General features: G+C 38.3%; 2 protein-coding genes across 10 annotated transcripts; one reads left to right on the top strand and one right to left on the bottom strand.

Annotated features, from left to right (window-relative positions):
* Positions 1-1,129: 1,129 nt before the first annotated feature.
* Positions 1,130-10,091, top strand: pias2 (protein inhibitor of activated STAT, 2). 7 transcript variants are annotated; one of them, XM_079815751.1, is made up of 16 exons: positions 1,136-1,519; positions 2,168-2,252; positions 2,597-2,911; positions 3,008-3,065; positions 3,956-4,043; positions 4,147-4,197; positions 4,308-4,398; positions 5,927-6,061; positions 6,151-6,256; positions 6,462-6,535; positions 6,670-6,830; positions 6,943-7,076; positions 7,193-7,391; positions 8,213-8,352; positions 8,468-8,505; positions 8,610-10,091. In XM_079815751.1, the coding sequence occupies exons 3-16, from the start codon at positions 2,600-2,602 to the stop codon at positions 8,796-8,798; spliced, it is 1,776 nt and encodes a 591-aa protein (XP_079671877.1). In that variant the 5' UTR covers positions 1,136-1,519; positions 2,168-2,252; positions 2,597-2,599; the 3' UTR covers positions 8,799-10,091. The 7 variants fall into 7 exon arrangements, with proteins under 7 accessions (XP_079671875.1, XP_079671877.1, XP_079671873.1 ...); XM_079815749.1 differs by having other exon boundaries at positions 1,130-1,188; positions 2,597-3,065; XM_079815747.1 differs by having other exon boundaries at positions 2,597-3,065.
* Positions 9,859-19,904, bottom strand: eef2l2 (eukaryotic translation elongation factor 2, like 2). Of its 3 annotated transcripts, none has more exons than XM_079815744.1 (16): positions 19,745-19,904; positions 18,329-18,399; positions 16,163-16,377; positions 15,448-15,629; positions 14,349-14,560; positions 14,074-14,261; positions 13,842-13,947; positions 13,639-13,752; positions 13,416-13,554; positions 13,132-13,327; positions 12,793-13,051; positions 12,598-12,705; positions 12,162-12,515; positions 11,883-12,065; positions 11,668-11,800; positions 9,859-10,505 (listed from the first exon to the last, which is right to left on the bottom strand). In XM_079815744.1, exons 2-16 carry the CDS (start codon positions 18,329-18,331, stop codon positions 10,312-10,314), a joined length of 2,586 nt encoding a protein of 861 aa, XP_079671870.1. In that variant the 5' UTR covers positions 18,332-18,399; positions 19,745-19,904; the 3' UTR covers positions 9,859-10,311. The 3 variants fall into 3 exon arrangements, with proteins under 3 accessions (XP_079671870.1, XP_079671871.1, XP_079671869.1); XM_079815745.1 differs by lacking the exon at positions 19,745-19,904 and adding an exon at positions 19,100-19,218; XM_079815743.1 differs by lacking the exon at positions 19,745-19,904 and having other exon boundaries at positions 18,329-18,842.
* Positions 19,905-20,389: the final 485 nt, after the last annotated feature.

The following is a 20,389-nucleotide window of genomic DNA, read 5'->3' as shown; positions in this document are numbered from 1 at the left end:
GCTCTTTTTTATTCATTAAATTAAGGGTAAGACGGCCTAGTTCCACCATACATGCATTATTAGCTGTGCTTCTGTGGACATGAAGGATGCTTCTACAGAACTGTAGAAATGTAGACCTTCTAAAGAATGTTTGTCCCAAACCATATGGCTGTAGTTACTCACTGGGCCCCAGACCTCACAAAATAAGGCAATAGGCAGTATCACACTATCAAAAATCTTTGTCCAAATTCGGATTGGAATGTTTATTTTGAATAATTTCATTCTATATGGCGGCCGCGGCAGTGCTCTGCAGGCTTTTATAAGGATTTTAATTGCCAAATTGAAATTTCCAGTGGGTGTTAAACCAGACCAAGATAATTATATTATATAAAATTATATTATATAAAGAGTGTTTAAGTGTGGTGTTGTTTACAGTAATATATATATATATATATATATATATATATATATATATATATATATATATATATATATATATATATATATATATATATATATATATATATATATATATATATATATATATATATATATATATATATATATTTCTTCTGAAATATCATAATCGTAGTTTTTTTTTAATGTTAAACCTGTTGACACAGGGTTGCTGCTAGTGTAAATCACAAACAAAGCTCTCGGACTCTTCCATTCAGATAGGGGCACCCCAAACGTAGTCAATTAATTATCTTATTTCTATATGTGTATGTTTACAAAGTGTATAAATAGAGCTGGCTTACTTACTACTTTAGGCCCCCTTAGAAGCCTGCTGAGGCCCTAAGTGAGAACATGGCCCCCTGGTTGAGAACCAGTGACATAAACTATACAGCTATTGCGCAGCCTTTGCACTTCATTTAGTTTGCCTTATTTCAAAAATGCTTCTTGGCAAGTAAACAGCACACCAAAATCAATGAAATTCACACATATGAACGTCTTCCATGCAGGAGAACATAAACGGCCAGAAAGAGCGTGGGAAATGGTCATATAAAACTAAATATGGCTGTTTTGACGAAGAAAAAGTTCACTAATATTTTAAGTGGACCCCTGAGGGGTAAAAAAAAATCAAAATACAAAAATCTAGCCTATTAGGCTTAATGACCTCTTTAACTTAGGCTGTGTCACGTGACCCGACATCCCCGGACTGGCCAGGATGAGCGCAGCCAGAAAATGGCGGATATTGAGGAGTTACGGGTAGGCGAAAGTGCAATGATAGCTGGTTACTTCTTTGCGGTTTTCATATTCTGAAGACATTTTGTAGTTTTGTTATGCTATTTTACCTGTCGGTTTTCTGCCCATGGGTTAGTTTCTTTAGGCCTATAGTTAATAGAGAGACGTCACATCAGTCCGTTAGACGGATTGTGTTTAGCTTGTTAGCCACCAACCAGCTACTCTTATAGCTCTCGAGCTGCAACACAAACATTGAAGAACAGCCTCAAAATGTCACTGCTTTCATTACCATCTTTTACTGCATGAAAACGCTTTATTATAATGCCTAACTGAACTTGACGACTGTTCGCTGCAGGTAAAAAGTTTTTTACGTTTCAATTTCTTCATTGCTCGAATCGTTTTGGTTGGTCTTTTGTTAGCTAACGTTAGCGTCCAACAGCAATTGCTAATGTATACATGTACCCGCAGGTGTAGTTTGTTTTATAACGTGTATTTATAAATGTAAATGATGTGTAGACCACTGTGTCCTAATTGTGTGTGTATAAATGTAAGTGGACGCACGTTTTACATTAAATTGCAAAGTAAACATTACGGAGGGACACACTGACAATGTTGTTTACAAGCCTGAAAACAAACTTGATTCCTGTCGATGTGAGCGAGCGTTTCATTCCCACATTTGTTTCAAGAGAACATCTTTTACTGGCTTTGTGCATAAATCATCTAATGATTTCATGCGTTATACTTAAGATCAGCAATAGCAAATGTAGACTGTGTTGGATACAGAAAAGGTAGATACATGCTTTAATGTACTAATTATTGCCACTATATGACTGATTCATGTTGTTTTGTAATTGTTCAGAAAAATCCCTTATAACTATAAACCCAGCTTTTTTCAGCAGTTCAGTTGATTTCTTTCGGGATCAAAGTGAACCTCTGTGTTTTGTCCTTTGTTATGCTCTTGATGTTCATCTAATGGGTCTTGGAATTATTCTCAACATTTTAGATGCATTTCGGTCATTTGTTAAGGATTTTTAAAGAAAAAAGGATTAACACATAAGAACAATCAAGCATGGACCATGTAATGAAGGGTCAGTTGAGATTTTCTTATTTCTCTGGGGTTTCTGGAATGGGTGTATTTGGGTGGGTTGTCACCTCATGTCTCGCACAATTCTTTATGAATTAATCTGCTTACAAATTTCAACCATAAAGTTGTAACCATATTCCACCAGCTTATGCCATGTTTATTATTGATGCACAGATTTTTAAAATCTTTTTATAAATTATGATTATTGTAAATACAAAACATGTCAAATTTTCAGTATGGCATAGCCTAGACTAGAGGGTGGTTTTTCTTACTAACTTGTGTGGTTAAAAAAGTTAATTTCCTTGATCAGCCCATATGATTTTCCACGTTTACTATCTCAAAATGCAGAATATGGTATCAAGTTTCCGTGTCTCAGAGCTCCAGGTACTGTTAGGTTTTGCTGGAAGGAACAAGAGCGGTCGCAAGCATGAACTATTGCTGAGGGCTTTGCATCTACTAAGGAGTGGTTGTGGTCCTGCCGTGCAGATCAAAATAAAGGAACTGTATTGTCGGAGATACCCAAGGACTTTTGATGGGCTTCATGATTTGGCGGCTCTAAAGTCAAGCATTAAATCCTACTTTCAAATAGACAGTGGTGCTACAATTGAGAGCTCAGACCTTCCTCTGCAAACCGGCCATTCAGACCTCCTGCAGCAGCAGCAGGTGAGCTGCGATTCACCTGTGTTTCATGAATTAAAGCCCATGATGAATATGCAGCAGCCCACGACACTTATGGCCCCTGTCCACCCGGACGTGCAGATGAAGGCTCTACCGTTTTACGATGTGCTGGATGTCTTGATCAAACCATCAAGTTTAGGTAATTTTATACAAAATGTCTGGATTTTTCCATGCTTGGTAAAATGAGAAAAACTTTTGATTAGTGTGGAATACAGCTTTATACAGATAAATGCATTGCACATTTTTTATATATATATATATATATATATCTCAGCTTAAAGGGATAGTTCACCCAACCAAGCATATCTCAGCAACCATTAAATGGAAAAATACAATGGTAGTCAATGGCTGCCGAGATCTGCTTGGTTACAAACATTCTTCCAAAAATCTTCCTTTGTGTTCAGCAAAAGAAAGAAATTCATACAGGTTTGGAACAACTTGAGGGTGACTAAATGATGATAGAATTTTTGGTTGAACTATCCCTTTAAGCATAAACAAAATATAGTGTTAGAGTTTGTGTAAAAGTGTGCACTAACATTACAGTAACATTGAGAAGTTTGGGGTCAATTTTTATTTATTTATTATTCTTATCATTAACTTAACAGCACGGATGCATTCAAATGATCAAACATGACTGTAAAGACATTTTGGCTGCTACAAAGAATTTCTATTTTAAATGAAACTTTCTGTTCATCGAAGAATATTAAGAAGCACAACTGTTTTCAACATTGATATTATGTGTTTCTTGAGCACCAAATCATTATATTAGAATGTTTTCTGAATGATCATTTCACACTGAAGACTGGAGTAATGATGCGGAAAATACAGCTTTGTTCATTACAAGAATAAATTACATTTTAAATATATTTTTACTGTATTTCTGATCAGCATAAAATACTTCTTTAAAAATCATTGAAGAACCTTTTTTCGAACGGTACTGTGAATTAATTGCTATCCCATCAGTTGGGTTGTACATCATTTCCTCATTGCCTGTGTCTAAATCTATACACCCTATGACTTGTTTTAAAGGGACCCATGCCATTCAGAGGTTTCATCATGAGAAGTACTTCATATTTGCATTGACTCCACAACAAGTGAGAGAAGTTTGCATTTCTCGGTAAGAACTAAATGGCTTAATTGAGACTTAAAAATGTGACTTGTGTCTTTTACTCCTGTTCTAAAATTTGTTGGTTCTTTGTTCTTTTTAACCTTTTGCATAGGGACTTTCTTCCAGGTGGAAGAAGGGACTACATGGTTCAAATTCAGCTGCGGTAAGAACCAACTCAGTGTGTTGCTTTTCCTAAACTGTCATTTGTATATTAGATTCAGCAGCATAATCAAAATTTTAGACTCTTGATGTTCTGTTTTGTTTTGATTCTAGGTTTTGTCTAGCAGAGACCAGTTGTCCACAAGAGGACAATTATCCAAACAGCCTGTGCATCAAAGTCAATGGGAAGCTATTTCCCCTCCCTGTATGTAGACCTGTTTAATGTGTTTTCCAAAACTAGTTCTTATAAAAGTATGTGACTTCTAGAGGTCTTGAGGCATTTTAAATGTTGACGTCACCGTGAAATCAGAATGGACTATTCTTATTTTTTATGGAACATTGCAGTATTATTTATCCGTGCACATTTATTTATTTATTTATGTGCCCTTATAATCTTAATCCAAGCTTTATAATGGCAGTGAATGTTACTCTGTTTTTGAAGTCCATGAAAGTGCATCTATATTCATCATAACTGCTCCACACGGCTCCAGGGGGTTAATAAAATCCTTCTGAAACGAAGCGTTTGTGTAAGGAAAATATCCATATATTATAAGTAAAATTTCTAGCTTCCGGCCGACCGTCTTCTGTATTCAATTTACGGGAAAAGTGTAACGACTCACGCGGTTCAAAATGCTTACGCTACGTCTGACGACATTGCACACCAGTACTTTTCCCGTAAATTGAATACAGAAGATGGCATGCCGGAAGTTAGAAATTTTACTTTATAACGTTTTAAATATGGATATTTTCCTTACACAAACACATCACTTCGCTTCAGAAGGCTTTTAGTAACCCCCCAGAGCTGTGTGTAGCCGTTATGATGGATATAGATGCACTTTTATGGACTTCAAAAACAGAGCAACATTCACTGCCATCATAAAGCTCGGAAGAGCCAGGGCTTTTTTAATATAACTGATTGTATTCGTCTGAAAGAAGAATGTCATATACACCTAGGATGACTTGAGGGTTAGTAAATCATGGGCTAATTTTCATTTTTGGGTGAACTAACCCTTTAAATCAAAATAACTTCCCTCTCGCAACAGCATCTCTTCTCTGATGATACAGGCGTGAGGGCAGGCCTGTCACATGAGATCACAGAAATTGCTAGCCACAACCATCCAATTAATTCCTGATAGACAAAATCAAGTCCTGCCCTACATTTATTTTTTTTCTTGTTCGAGGGGCTGTTTAACTCTGATATAGATAATGGGGAAGAAAAGACTCTCTGAACTTCTGTTTCATACGGACTTTAACACGATTTTAAGACAACACAGGATGTGGATGTAGTCAGTATGTGCAAATGAATGCATACTGAAAACCAGAATACCAGTCTGACTCTAACCATAAGGCTATGACTGCCCCAAAGCCGAGAACATGTGCAGGCTTTTAAAAGGGATATAAAACACTGCATATTAAAAACCTCTGTGAGATGCATCTATCTAGATACACTTTAGCATTATGCTGAGTTTATGCTCAAGAAACATTTATTATTGTCAATGGTGAAAATAGATGTGTTGCTAATATTTTTTTGGAAACCATGATTTTTTTTTTGTTCAGGATTTTTAATAGAAAATTTTACAAAAAAAATTCTGAAGTATAAATCTTTTGTAACAATTTAAAAATTTTTACTGTCATATTTGCTGAGTAAAAGTGTTCATTTCTTTTTTTTTAAATCTTACTGACTTTAAACTGAACATTTGTATAATTGCTAATCTGATATGGTTATCCCACAGGGATATGCACCGCCTCCTAAGAATGGTGTAGAGCAAAAAAGACCCGGCAGACCACTGAACATCACATCGCTGGTCAGGTTGTCATCTGCTGTACCCAATCAGATAGTAGTCACATGGGCACCTGAAATAGGAAAGGTATGTAAAATACCAGTACACGTTGCCACACTGCTTCAGACATTTCTTTATGCTAAGCATTGTATGTATTTCCATCTTGTTTTCTGCAGACATACTCCATGTCTGTTTATTTGGTGCGGCAGCTGACCTCCCCACTGTTGCTACAGAGATTAAGAATGAAGGGGATCAGAAACCCTGACCACTCCAGAGCTTTAAGTAAGTCAACATTTCCCTCTTTGAGAAAAAAAGATATCCATGTAATCTTAATCATAAATATGATCACACTAGTGTTATGATATCTGTGTTCATTTGTTAGTTTTTTTTCATGAATTCTTTAACAATTTGCGTCTTCGTCCTTATATATAATTTATTCACTGAATTGAAATAATGTACTAAATCCACCCCTTTACTCTTGTAACAGTTAAAGAAAAACTCACGGCAGACCCTGACAGTGAAATCGCCACAACTAGTTTACGAGTCTCACTCATGTGCCCAGTAAGTTGCTGTATCTATAAGATCCTAACTGGCTAATGTATGTCACTTTAAACAACATATTTAAGTTTTTGTTTAGTGGCCTAATGTAGTATGACAACTTTTTGTGTGACCAAATAAATATTCTTTTCACTTAGCTTGGCAAGATGCGCCTTACGGTACCCTGCCGAGCTGTCACCTGTTCCCACCTGCAGTGCTTTGATGCTGCTCTATACCTGCAAATGAATGAGAAGAAGCCCACCTGGATATGTCCCGTCTGTGACAAAAAAGCCACATATGAGAGTCTGATTATAGATGGGTGAGATTACTTTCACTGTAGCTGAGATGCCATTTCAACCACAATCACTGAATGTTTTTGCCTTTATTGAGATAGTAATATAGGAGTAAACTGGGCACTCTCTACTTTTCAGGCTCTTCATGGAAATACTTAATGACTGCACAGATGTTGATGAAATCAAGTTTCAGGAGGATGGGACTTGGTGTCCAATGAGACCAAAGAAGGAGACGTTGAAGGTGTCATCTCCATGTATCCCAAAAATTGATTGTAAGGTTCATTACCATTTATAAGTGTGTGAGCTCCATCTCTGTGTGCTAGTTTAATTCATTTTAGATAGGATTTCCATTTTTGATAAATTTTTAAAGTATTTCATGGCCCCTTAGGTGCTGTCCCAGTGAGACAAAGTGCAGTGGTGCCACCCCCAGAATCCAGCAGTACAAAAAAAGCAGACGTAATTGACCTTACGCTAGAGAGCTCGTCTGAAGATGATGATGATGATGATGATGATGATGAGGACAGCGATCCTCCTCTGAAAAAGCGCTGCCTCTACATGTCAAAGGCTGAGGAGATGCACAGCAAAGGGTTTGTGTTCATTAATTTGATGCAAATCAGACCAGGTATTTTTGTGCACCTATTTCATAAGCCTTGCCCTTTTGTCACATTTTTTGAATGACCCTGAAGTGTACAATAAATGCAGAATTGACCGTGGTGATGGTAAAACCTGAAAAATAAGGAAAATGTGATTTTTCTAAACCTGGGCAAGTAGTGTAAGTTTATTAAAAATCTTAAAGAAAAAAGGATAGAAAGTTAGGGGTTTTTTTGCACCCTAAAATGTTTATTATTATTATTATGGTAACTTTATGATAAGGTCTCATTTGTTAACATTAGTTGATGTATAAACTAACATTGAGCAAATACATTTGTTACAGTATTTATTAATCTTTGTTAATGTTAAGAAAAATACAACTGGTTATTGTGGGGGGTTTTTTGTTAGTTCAAGCATTAATTGTTAACAAATAAAACTTTTGATTTTAATAATATATTAGTAAATTTTTTGTAAGTATTGTTCATTCTTACGACATGTTAACTAATATTAACTAGTGAAACCTTATTGTAAAGTGTTACCATTATTATTATAAAATATCTCTATTATCAGGGCCTGAGCACGGATGGTGTGAGGACACTCTTGGAATTGCTCCATTTAATTAGAAAAAAATGTGTTTATTAAATCAGAAAAGGCATGGAAATTGGACCAAAGAAGTTGGAACCCTGTAAATGTTGTAAAATGATCCAGAATTATTCCCAAAATGCTTCAAAAGTTCGATTGCAGTGGAACCTCCATTACTCTGATAACGTTGTTTTGTGTATATTGGTTTTCTTATGTTCCTATTTTCATGTGTTAGGGTCTTGACTTATCAACCATCAACTGTCCGGGTGCCAAATGTCCAGGCGCTGGACACCTCATACCTGACCTCCTCGATAGCAGACTACTCTGTTCCATTCCACCATTCAACCTTATCCACTATTCCCACAGATATGCAAAGTATGTGCTTTCTTGTATATGTATCCAGTCTGCCATCCAATCAAATATGCTTTCATTTATGCTCAAGCTTTTACATAAATACTAACATATCATACTACACACATCTTTCCCAAAGGTCTTGATTTATTTTCTCTGATTCAAGGGGACCCCCAGGTATGTGTGAAATATTCCTCCAAAGAAATATTAAGATTGCATACACACACATTTTCATAGTTTGCACTGCTGTTTACCTCTAGTTTCCTTTATTGTTCTCTCAGCAACATTACAGAGGCCCCATATTTTTAGACAACCTCTCCAGCAGCCTTCAGAGTGCCACCACCAGCTCCAGCCTGGTTTCCTCATCCGCACAGTACGAGACGGCAACCCATAGCAGCAGCTCGAGTCATGAGACGGGTGTGATCACAGGAGGATCCTCAGGCCTATCAGACATTATCTCTCTAGACTGAATCCTGGTGCAGCTTTATTGGTCAGTCACCAAAACAACTACACTCAAATCAAGTCTGATAAGCGAAAACAATTTTGACATTTGATTATGGACCTCAAGAATCGTGTTCCGACAAGGACCCAGAAGGACTACAATGAAATCTGAGTGGGTCAGCAACAATACTGTTTTAAAATACAAACCTGAATTAAGCTTATTTCCCTCGAAATGGGGAAACCGTCGGTTACGTAATGACTCTCTTTCCTTAGCTATTTTATTGGAGGAGCACAGCAAAACAAATGGCATAAATGAGTGGACTGGAAAGCTCAGACACGTCCAAAAACGGCACTCTTCTCTCCATTGTGTGTTGCTTCAACAATTCTGCAGTTGAAACGGAAGCAGGTTTTCAGCGGCAGCTCACTTTATTTGTCCCTTCGTTTTCAGCAGTGCAATTACTTTTTGTTACAAGACTTAAGTTGCAGCAATAAAAACAGTTTGTTGTATATTTCAAAATTTTTAACTTCTCTGATATCAAGGCCGAATGTGTCAGATCTTTTTTTTTTAATTTTATTTAAATTTGTGGTTATTCGCTCGAGGGCCATCAGATTCCCTGTTGCTAAACCTACTTTGAATATGTAATTTTATATGGAAGTTGTTTTTGCTATCGTAACACATCTAACATATTCACCTCAGAAACTATAATATGATTGTTGATAAAACTGGGAGTAATTTGTCTGATTTCATATCACAACCAATTTTTCACAACCAGCATCTGCACGTGTAATGAAAATGAAGCCATTCATTTTAAGATTATGCATCAAATTTTTTATATAGGATGAGGGTCATAAAATTTAAAGAGAATAATTGGTGTTTTAGAAATTGGCGTTTATTGCTAATGGCTTACTTAATAGACACGAGTTGCAGTTTAAATTCATCTTATATGATCCGACTTATGATTATGAGCCGTACAACTTACTTGCGTCAAGTCTGAAGGCATGTGATTGGTTGTTCCTCGTTATTTGTGTACTATTCTGAATCGAAGATGCTCATATATTTTGATGTAAAAAAACAAACAAACAATGATGTGCTGTAAATGTTGATACAGTGATTTTATTGCCCCTCTCAGTCAGGTTTTTAATCGACATAGCTCTCCAATAATGATGGCAAAGGTAAAGCTGTTGAGAATCTTGAATTCTTTGCCGAAAAGGAGGGTACAGTTTAAGATTATACATATAACATCCTAAGACGTAAATCAATACACAGTGATTGAAGCATTGTTTCATGTTCATCTGGAAAAATATATTTTTAAATATGTCCAGATTGCTGTTGTCTTTTATGCATGACACATCCACACCTTTTTAACATGTTCATATTTTATTTGCTGCAAAATTGTGCAGCTTTGAATATTTAAATTAAGCGCTATCGTTTTTAAATTAAATTCTATTGATTTTTGTAAACATTATGCCATACACTTCAGTGTCATCACGTTAACATTGTAAGGTTAATAGCTTCAATCACCATATACAATCCAGAGAAGTTTAAAGTTTGTCCAGGAAGTTGTCCAGTGCTGGGATGCCCTCCTTCAGACCTTTGCGTTTACGGGTCTCAGCCACAACTTGGCAAGGTTTGCTGTTTATGTCGTAGGGGTCACCTGGCAAAATCTGCCAGTGGTCAAACACACACTGAGGGAAGGCCTGTCCACCAGTGTTAGACCTCAAGTCTGCTGTAAAACCTATACAGAATCAAAAGCAAGCAAATTATTGCCACTGAAGGTATTGAGGACTTCTGTTAAAGGGTTAGTTCACCCAAGAATGAAAATTAGCCCATGATTTACTCACCCTCAAGTCATCCTAGGTGTATATGAAATTCTTCTTTCAGACGAATGCAATCGGAGTTAAATTAAAAAATGTTAAAATAAAAGTTTTATAATGGCAGTGAATGGCTGATCTGTTTTGAAGTCCATAAAAGTGCATCTATCCATCATAAAAGTGCATCTATCCATCATAAAAGTGCTCCACTCGTCTCTGGGGGGGTTATGAAAGGCTTTCTGAAGTGAAGTGGAAAATATCCATATTCAAAACTTAAACTTCTGCTAACTGTCGTACACGCGTTAACGAGAGACTGGCGTTCCAGCATACGTCATATGCTGGAACGCCAGTCTCTCGTGAACGTGTGCATGACGCCGTTAGCGGAAGTTAGAGATTACAGTTTGAAAAGTTTTTATGGATATTTTTTTTACACAAACGCATCACTTCAGAAGGCCTTTATTAACACTTATGGCACACTTCATGTGCACTTTCGGTCTTGTGGACTTACAATGGCCGCTGCGTGCGCGTGTCCGCTAAGTCCACGAGACCGCAGGGTGTCCCATTTGTCATTTTAGGTCTCAGAAGGGTGCTCGCGAGCGCCCCCTTTGAGGCCGATATGCACCCTCGATGCGCACTTCTGCGAGCTACGCAGCGGACTTCTTCCCGGCAGTCAAAGCGACATTACGTCGTGAAAGTGCGAACTCAGAGGAAGACCGTGAGGGTTTAGGGTGCCATTTGGGACAGGGCCAGAGACTTCAAAACAGAAACAACCATTCACTGCCATTATAAAGCTTGGAAGAGCCAGGAAATTTTTAATATTACTCTGATTGTATTCGTCTGAAAGAAGAATGTCATATACACTTATGATGACTTGAGGGTTAGTAAATCATGGGCTAATTTTCATTTTTTGGTGAATTATCGCTTTATTGTCCACAATATAATAATTAATTAATTATAATAATTAATATAATAAATTCAGGCACCACTTGTGTTTAGTTGCTATAACTAATGTATTTATTGTTGGAATATAAAAATGACGACATCAATGTCCTATAAGCTGCTGTCAAATCTAAAGTATTAACTCACCAAATGATTCATTTACAGGTAGGTATGCCTTCACAACAAATATAGGTGTCCCAGCCACTTGGGACTCCTCGAACACATGGCCTCTTTTTCTGTTCAGCACACCGTAGATGCCACCAACAACCTGCTCTGGGCACTGGAGGGGAAAAGAAAATATATTATTAACCGCATAAAGATTGCACTCCCGTTTTTCTATTCCAGGACTCCACCATGTGTACCTGAATCTCAACCAGGTAAATGGGCTCCATGAGTCTTGGCTGTGCAGTGAGCACAGAGGCATACAGAACTCTACGAGCTGTGGGAATGATCTGACCGCCACCTCTATGGATTGCATCAGCGTGAAGAGTGACGTCGTGAATGTCAAATCGGACTGCCCGCATGTTCTCTTCACAGAGTGCACCCTGGTAAGGTAACACAAAATTGTTTCTGTTGAAATATCTCATTATTATATTGTAAACCGTATGAATGTTTAAAATGCATAACCTATCTTGACTCACTTCTTTTGTTGCCCACTGGAAACCAGCCACTACACTGTCCTTTATCTCATTCAGATACTGAACTCCCTTTGTGACATCCACAAGGACGTTGGGCCCTGTGCCATCTGGTCCAAAGCACCAAATCTTTCGGGCCTCGGAAACTTCCCACTCATATTTCTCAGTCAGGTAGCGAGCTCTCTGTTTGAGCTCCTGCCGAGCGGTCACGTCACCCTTATCAACGTCCTCCGCCAAGCCATCTGGGAAGGGCTTGGATTTCATGTACAGACGATTGTGCTTGTTGGGAGACTTGGACAAGCAAACTTGGTCTGATTCTTCACTGACAGTTTCACGATATGACACAACTGGGTCTGATTTCTGCAGAAAAAGTGGAAAGTGTTAGTGGAAAAGAATAGAGTAAAAAAATCTGTACACTTTAGTATCGTCATTCAAGCACTACCTTTAGAGGGATGCCGGCATGATCTTCCTCAAGGTCTTTTAGGCAAATCTCCAGATGAAGCTCTCCAGCACCTGCCACAATGTGCTCACCGGACTCTTCAATGATACACTAGCAGAAGGTGAAAAACAATTTGTATTTGTTATAGAAAAGACTGAAATCTGTTTAAACCATCTTATTCCCCACCAAGATATTCACCTGAACCATGGGATCAGACTTGGCCAGACGTTTGAGACCCTCCACCAACTTTGGTAGATCTGCTGGGTTCTTGGCCTCCACAGCAACTCTCACCACAGGACTAACACTGAACTTCATAACACGCATGTTGTGAGCATTTTCAAAAGTGGTAATGGTTCCAGTCTTGACCAGGAACTGATCAACCCCGACCAAACCAGCAATGTTCCCGCATGGCACATCTTCAATGGGCTCCACATAGCGACCCATCATCAGGATAGTTCTGGGGAGACCATTGGGTTATGATTAAATCAAATCAAGTGAAGATAACTTATACTGTATATGTAATTGTCAGCAGCCAACCTTTGGATTGGCTTTATGTACAAGTCCTCCTTCTTTCCTGGTGTGAAGTTTGGGCCCATGATGCGCACCTTTTGCCCGGTAGAAACAACACCAGAGAAGACACGACCAAAGGCATAGAATCTACCCTTGTCGGTGGTTGGCACCATCTTGGAGATGTACATCATGAGAGGAGCTTTAGGATCGCAGTTCTTTACACCTTAAAAGTCAAAGAAGGAATGTGAAAAGGTTGGAGAAAAAAAGCACTCTGAAGTGTAGTGTAGAACACTGCGAGTGTAGTGACTCACCCATAGCGGCCTCGTCATCTCCAGGACCCTCGTAAAGCAGTTCACAGCGGTATCTTTGGGCAGTGACGGGAGAAGGAAGATGGATGGTAATCATCTGGAGCAAAGCATCGCCTGCAGGCAACCAGCGGCGCATCACAGCCTGGAAGCATTCGAAAAACCATGTGTCAACAACAATAGCAGGTTTTCAAAAGTCATTATTTCCAGTTGAGGTATTTAGCTCTACCTTAAGTAGAGGTTTTCCTTCTTTTTCTTTGTCTTCTGCATCAAGCTTAACTTCAAGTTTCTCAATCAGTTTCTGGGTCTCTTCTTTGTTGAAATTCATAATGGCATCAAAAACCTGTGGAGTTATTCAAATGAGAGAGTAATTGCAAATGAGTGGTAGTAGCAGGAGACGATAGAACAAGAAGAACTTATTCAAACACAAACCTTAAAGATTGGATCCAAGACAAGTTGGCAGAAAGTACGGGGAAGCTTCTTGCCATCTGCATTGGTTGCTGATTTGCTGAATTTTCCACAAGAGGGATCAAAGTACCTGAAAAAGATGGCTTTGAATTAAAGAGATTTCATACATACACACAATTTATACTGGAAATCATATGGGTGATTTGTACTCGAGACATTAGATCACAATGACACCTTTATAACACAAGACACTTACTTGTCTCCCCAAAGCTTTTTCATCATCTCCTCCACTTTCTTAGCTCGTTCTGCTGGAGTGAGGTCTGTTTTTTTCTTATCCCCTTTGGCAGCAAACTTGGCCACGTACATCTCAGCAAACTGCTTCAGAGTAAAAGCCCAGCCATGGAGGCCTGACCCAAATCCCACAGTCCCAACCACAGGATCCACCTAAGGTACCCCAGAAACCAGTAGGAAGCACATTAATAGAAGCAAATATTTTACTCATAAAGTTGACTTTTCAGTCTAAACTGTTACCATAATGTTTCCCATTGGTCCGGTCTCTCCTTCACCATAGGTTGAAATGATGACATTAACGTTCTCCACAATCCGCTGGAAGGTTCGGAAAAGCTCATCGGGTTCCAGCTGCAACTCAAGGAGGGCACGGTCCATTTTGTTCATCATCAAGACAGGCTTGATGCGCTCTGCTATGGCTTGTCTCAAGACAGTCTCAGTCTGTACACACACACCTGTGGATCAAGTCAGCTTTTAATTTCGTTTTTCTGAGCAAGTTCGGTTTGAAAAGCAAAGTCGAAGCAACGTGACGGAAGGTGAGGTAGAAGTGTGCTTCCCCGGAGTGTGTGATTGGCTGCCGGCACAATTCTGCTTCAGCGCTTCTCTGCATTTATTCATGAGATTTAACTCTTTTAACATAATCACTGCGATGTATAATGCATGAGATCGCATTACAGTGGAGAATTCATGAGAGCGGTTTCTGCACGGAACGCCGCGATAAGTTTAACAACGCTCGCAGCGTAAATCATATAGATCATACACAGACCGGAGGACTTTTTTTTGTGCTCTAAACATGAACCAGCACCGTGTATGCGCACATATTTATTCAAATTAAATACACGTAAATAAGGACACTGATACAGCTGTGCGTCTTATCATAAACACGATGACACAATGGATTATTCTGATACACGATGTACAACGAAAATTCAAAGAACAAAGGACAAAAAAGTAACTGTGCCTTTATTCTTTCTGTGTCAAACTGGCGTGTGTCGCAGAGACTGTAGTGCTCTAAAATGTAATGAAAATATTATTAGACGTTTTAAATGTTCTTCCATGTTTCTCCCTCATTCTTGTGAGTTTGTTATATAGGGTTAGATTTTTTAAATGCATCAGGGTTCCCTCAACTCATGTGTCTGTATAATGTGTGTGTTGCAGGTCTGTGTTTTATTGGCTGTCGTCTCCCCTTTTCCCACCTACTCTCCCCCTTTTCCACAGCTTTACACGCCCATTTCTTGAGACTTTTTCAACTCATGAGGCGTGAACGACCAGGCTAAAACAGGGGGGGTTTCATGACAGAACAGAAGTGTGAATATGATTTCCTAAAATGAGTTTGCCTTACCTGATACACAGTCTACCACTACAAGGGCACCATCTGTAACTCTGAGAGCTGCCGTCACCTCAGAGGAAAAGTCAACGTGTCCTGGCGAGTCGATCAGGTTGATGAGGAAGCCAGTACCATCCTTACACTGCTTAATGAAGGCTGAGTCATACTCAGTGAGCTCATAATACAGAGAGATCGCCCTGTAAGGGAAACATACATGTAAAGGGTTTCAGCGATGGTGAAAAGTAATATTGGTGTTTTGCGTTGTCAATTTAGTTTGAATAGAATAAGAGACAAAGGGCTACATAAAGACAAAAATATTTCAAATAAATGCTTTTCTTCATATTCATATTCACAAATAGGCTATATATATATATATATATATATATATATATCACTGTTTCAAAAAAACGGATAATATTCAGAAATGTTTCTTTAGCAGCAAATCAGCATATTAGAATGATTTCTGAAGGATCACTTGACACTGAAGATTCAGCTGTGCCATCACAGGTATAAATGTAATTTTAAAACATTCAAATAGAAAATAGTTATTTTAAATTGTAGCAGTATTTCACAATATGACTGTTTTATTGATTTTTGAGCAAATAAATGCACTTTTAAACATTCAAAAATCGTACCTACCCTAAATTTTGAATGGTGGTGCATGTTCAATAAAACATGACATCAATAAGATTGATTATAAAAGAATGACTTTTTAAATAGGAATACCCACGTTGACTTTATGGTGATGCATCGCTCTTGTTCATCTTTTCTGGTATCAGTAAATCTGGTCTCTCCTGCACGTGCATTAGCAATAATACCAGCTTTGCACACCAAGGAATCAGTGAGAGTAGATTTGCCGTGGTCCACATGGGCGATCACAGACATGTTCCTGATGTTGGACTTTTTGTCCATAATCCCCCGAATCTGGTCTACTGTAAAGTTCACCTGAGGGCCAAAGACACGTTTGTCAAGTGTTGATTGTTGAGTAAATATAAGTGTGTTTGTGTGTGTGAGGGACAATATGTGACGTTAAAATAAGTGAATGCCTCGGGCTCATTAGAGGATGGGAATCTACAAAAAGCAACTCTGATAGTTTAGCTAAGCTTGTGTATTTACTTTCCCACTAAAGGCTGTATAAGGTACATTGTATATGTACATTGGAACGGTATTAGTCATAGAATTATATAATGTTAATAAACCAACATATCTGAGCTATTAAACTCACTTTAACAGACAAATTTGACACACAACACTAAAATAATGCAGTAAACATTCATAATGTTATGTAAAAAAAACGTAATAAATCAAATTAATTAAAGTACAATGAACATTTAAAAAAAAATGATGGTGATGTGATTTTGAAAATATCTCTATCGCCATAAATTGAGGCAATTCATACTTGTTGTATTTTCTTCTAAAATGCATCAGGCTTATTCTAATATATTTTAAATGCCTTTTTACGGTATATGGTAAAGCAATGTAAAATGTCTAATGTGTACTATGTATTATGCTTTCAAACCTAATTAATTATACAATAACAGTAATTCTTGATTTCAATAACGCTTTTTGAATGCATCATAATTCATAAGAGAATGCAGTGAGGCACAGCGCTGTACCATGAGTGCGCAGTTTTCCGCTCTGTGATGCTGTCTCCTCAGCACAAGCGCTACCCAGCGATGCACTCAGCCAATAGCTATAGGCATATTTCCATCCAAAGTTGCGAAATTGGAATATCGTATAAACATTTGCGCATAAAGCACCGTTTCCATCCAGCGAGTCGAAGAGGTAACAACATCGTCACTTCCTGATAAAACTCTGGCGCTAATTAAAAGTAGGAGAAGCCACTGTACAAGTTACTTGCGTCTCAGAGCGCGCAGACGAAACGCAATAAACGTGTTTTCTATCTTGCTTTGGGACGCAGTCATTTAAGAGAGTTCTGGGAGGGAGCTATAGCCTACTGAACCGCTTTGACGACAGAATTTGCTCAGGCATTTCACAACAACCAAAACAGCATTTGGGATGATGTGCAAGAAGATCGTTCCGCTGGTTAGTCCAGTTATGTTGTCCCATCGCGCAAAGTCACGGCTACGCATCGAGGAATTTAATCGGTAAACGTGTTTCCATCGTAGTTTATGCGCATTTTTACAATTTATACGCATCTTTGCGTTTCCATCCAGCAGTTTTTGATGCGATATCCCAAAATGTGCATAAAATGGGTGGATGGAAACAGCAAGCTTATTTAGCCTGATAAGAGTGTTGGGTTGTTTCGCCCCCTCAAAAACAATAACACAGCGGCCCCGTCACTATAATAACGACATTTGCACCCAGCAGCCCCTTCACATGCACGGCTTGCTCTGTCCCTGCGCATGAAACTTTAATACACGCATAGAAAAGAACCGTGGGGGCGTTCGCGCGCTATTTATAACGCAGTAACGTTATTCCAGTGCGCGCTCGTGCACTGTGTTGGGCCATATCCCTAAAATAACACGGCTAGACTTTCACTTAAAAACAAAGATCGAACAAAACGCATGCGGCTGTGCTTTACATTCATGCCTAGTAGTGTAACAGTTACATGACGAACTTTATGATCTCCCATCGAGCACAGATAAGCATAACGTTAGGCCTATTTCAATGCGTCATTCTCTTTCCTGACCGTCTTAAAATAAGGACAACAATTAAATGTTCCGAGTATAATTCATGTTCAAGGTTGACATACAACGCGAGAATATCTTACAAGCAGGTTGTCATTACGTCATTGACGTCAGAATAAAAAAAAAGATTAAATAGCCTGAATGACTGAATAAATGCGTCCTAAATGAACAAAAATGTTTTAATGTATAACTTTAGTCATTTTTTGATGAATGAACAGGGTGAATGACATGGTGAAATATCGTACCATTTTGGCGAATGGCTCCCAAATCTAGGACGGCCTCTCGCTGCGATCGCTGCTCCTCTCCGCTTGAGGACCTGGGGAAAGAGAGAGAATATGACGTAGAATCTCAGTTTATGCTGCTGCGACACATAAGGTGTGCTCGACTTCGGCTGCGGAGGGATGTAACCGATCGGCGAGAGCTGCCGCTTGCTGTCGGGGAGGAGCTGAAAACGGAGTCGGACACTTTCTGCTTCCCGTAGTGACGCTTCAGAGACGAATCACATGCTATATTTGTCTAATACACAGGCGTTTTCGTGCAATACTTTATGTACTGCTTAATACAGATTCGGTTTGTACAAGAATAAAGTTCAACGTAAGCCTATTCTATTTAAATACCATTTAAGTGGGCTCTATGCTTTGTTATTGGGATAAGCATGACACAATTTAGCGTTGCGACTAAATGAAAAGAGCTTTTTAACTGTTATAAAAATACGGATTTAGTGCACATTAGTGGAGCTGAGGGTGTCAGAATGAACACAAAACACACGTGATCCTTGTCCTCGGCCAATCGTGGAACAGCTGTGTCGTCATCAGAGCTCGTGCAGCCGCTCTGGAGAAACTGCGCCACATGAATGTTATCCTCAACGTTCTTCATATACAATACTGATGCTAAAATGTTATTTATGTTTTATGATGCTGTGGAACATTATATGTGAAACATTTGTATCGTTTAAAATGTTGCATGAATATTTTTGGAAATAAACGTTTAGAAAAGAAATAAAGAAACTGCGTCACACTGTGTTCTGAAACATTCGGCGTCTGAGGGAGCGTCTCAATCAGCTGCTCCCTATAGTTCAGTAGTCAGGGCACTGATTAGGTTGGAGTCGGGCGATTGCATGATATTCACGAGTTTCCTGTTGTGTTAAAGCGACTCTGAAAATATTAGTGCACGCTCCTCGGCTTACATAACCTATGTTTCAGGGAAGTTAAACTTATATTCCAACTGTTATTTACGCAGAACAGTTTTTGTGTTATGTCGTGTGTGGTAGCTATTGATATGATTAAAGAGCCAAAGATTTGCCAGATAGGTGTCGTAAGGACACTACGAGCTAATAACGTGTAACTAGCCGGTTTTTGTAATGTTTCTGTTTTACCTTGAGAGTCTGTTGTAAAGCGTGTCGTTTTAAAAGTTTGCCGAAATGGTAGCATTAATTACAAACTGGTAAAGGCAGCAGTAGCCTAAACTTCCCTGAGCACTTCGAATCTGTAAACTTGAATTTCTTGTGTTATATAGGCCTATGTTAGGCCTATGTGTTTCCAGAATTACACACATGCTTGAATTATTTTATCTTTAAATATATTTTAATGTTTTTCTTTAAAGTCCATGATGAATTATGCATGTAATAACCAATGTAATGTCTATAGCTAATGTAGCCTAACCTTGATTCTTTTCCAAAGAAGATGACTTGTGCCAATAAATATCCCTGTACACTAGACAAAGTAGACAGTTTTATTATTTTATTTTTATTCATAATAAAAATGCAAGTTATTTTTGTTTTGTTTTAAAACAGACTATAAAGTTATGTCCCCTAACTCAATCCCGTCGCCAACCATTCTCCACCTATAATAATCTAAAGCCTCCACCCATATGTGACATGACAGCAGGTTTCTTTAACAGTGGTGCAGAAGATGTATTTTTTATTCATATTTTATGAATGGACTGTCAAGCTGAACAACTCAAACCCATCACATAAAATTGAAATGGAAAATTATTATTTTTCAAAATTTCCTTTAATCCATAATGTACTAGTGTGCCGTGAAAAATGAATACTACAAATAAGAATATATCATCGCTCTGTCGGGCCAAAACCTTGTATCTCTATATTTTGTAATTTTTGTTTTATAAAATTAATGCTATTGGTCATACTTTACATCTGTATGTGGATTTTTAGAAATATTTAACCAATAAAAGCATTTAATAGAGGTTGTTACTAAAACTCATAACTCCATTGGCTCCTCAAACTGTCAGTCAAGACTCATAACTCCACCATGCCTCCATTTAGAATGTGCTGTGCCCACGCATTT

This window comes from Gobio gobio (genome assembly GCF_949357685.1).
Source record: "Gobio gobio genome assembly, chromosome: 4".
NCBI lineage: Eukaryota > Metazoa > Chordata > Actinopteri > Cypriniformes > Gobionidae > Gobio > Gobio gobio.
This window is presented reverse-complemented; position numbering and strand designations above follow the sequence as displayed.

Bases quoted from the DNA above. Each gene is read 5' to 3' on its own strand.
- pias2 (XM_079815746.1), top strand. From the start codon at position 1,165: ATGGCGGATATTGAGGAGTTACGG. The intron at 4,198-4,307 runs GTAAGAACCAAC...TTTTGATTCTAG, and splicing joins ATGGTTCAAATTCAGCTGCG to GTTTTGTCTAGCAGAGACCA. The intron at 7,392-8,212 runs GTTTGTGTTCAT...TTCATGTGTTAG, and splicing joins GAGGAGATGCACAGCAAAGG to GGTCTTGACTTATCAACCAT.
- eef2l2 (XM_079815744.1), bottom strand. The intron at 13,052-13,131 runs GTTGGCTGCTGA...TGGTCTCCCCAG, and splicing joins TACATAAAGCCAATCCAAAG to AACTATCCTGATGATGGGTC. The intron at 12,706-12,792 runs GTGAATATCTTG...ACCTTCTGCTAG, and splicing joins AGTCTGATCCCATGGTTCAG to TGTATCATTGAAGAGTCCGG.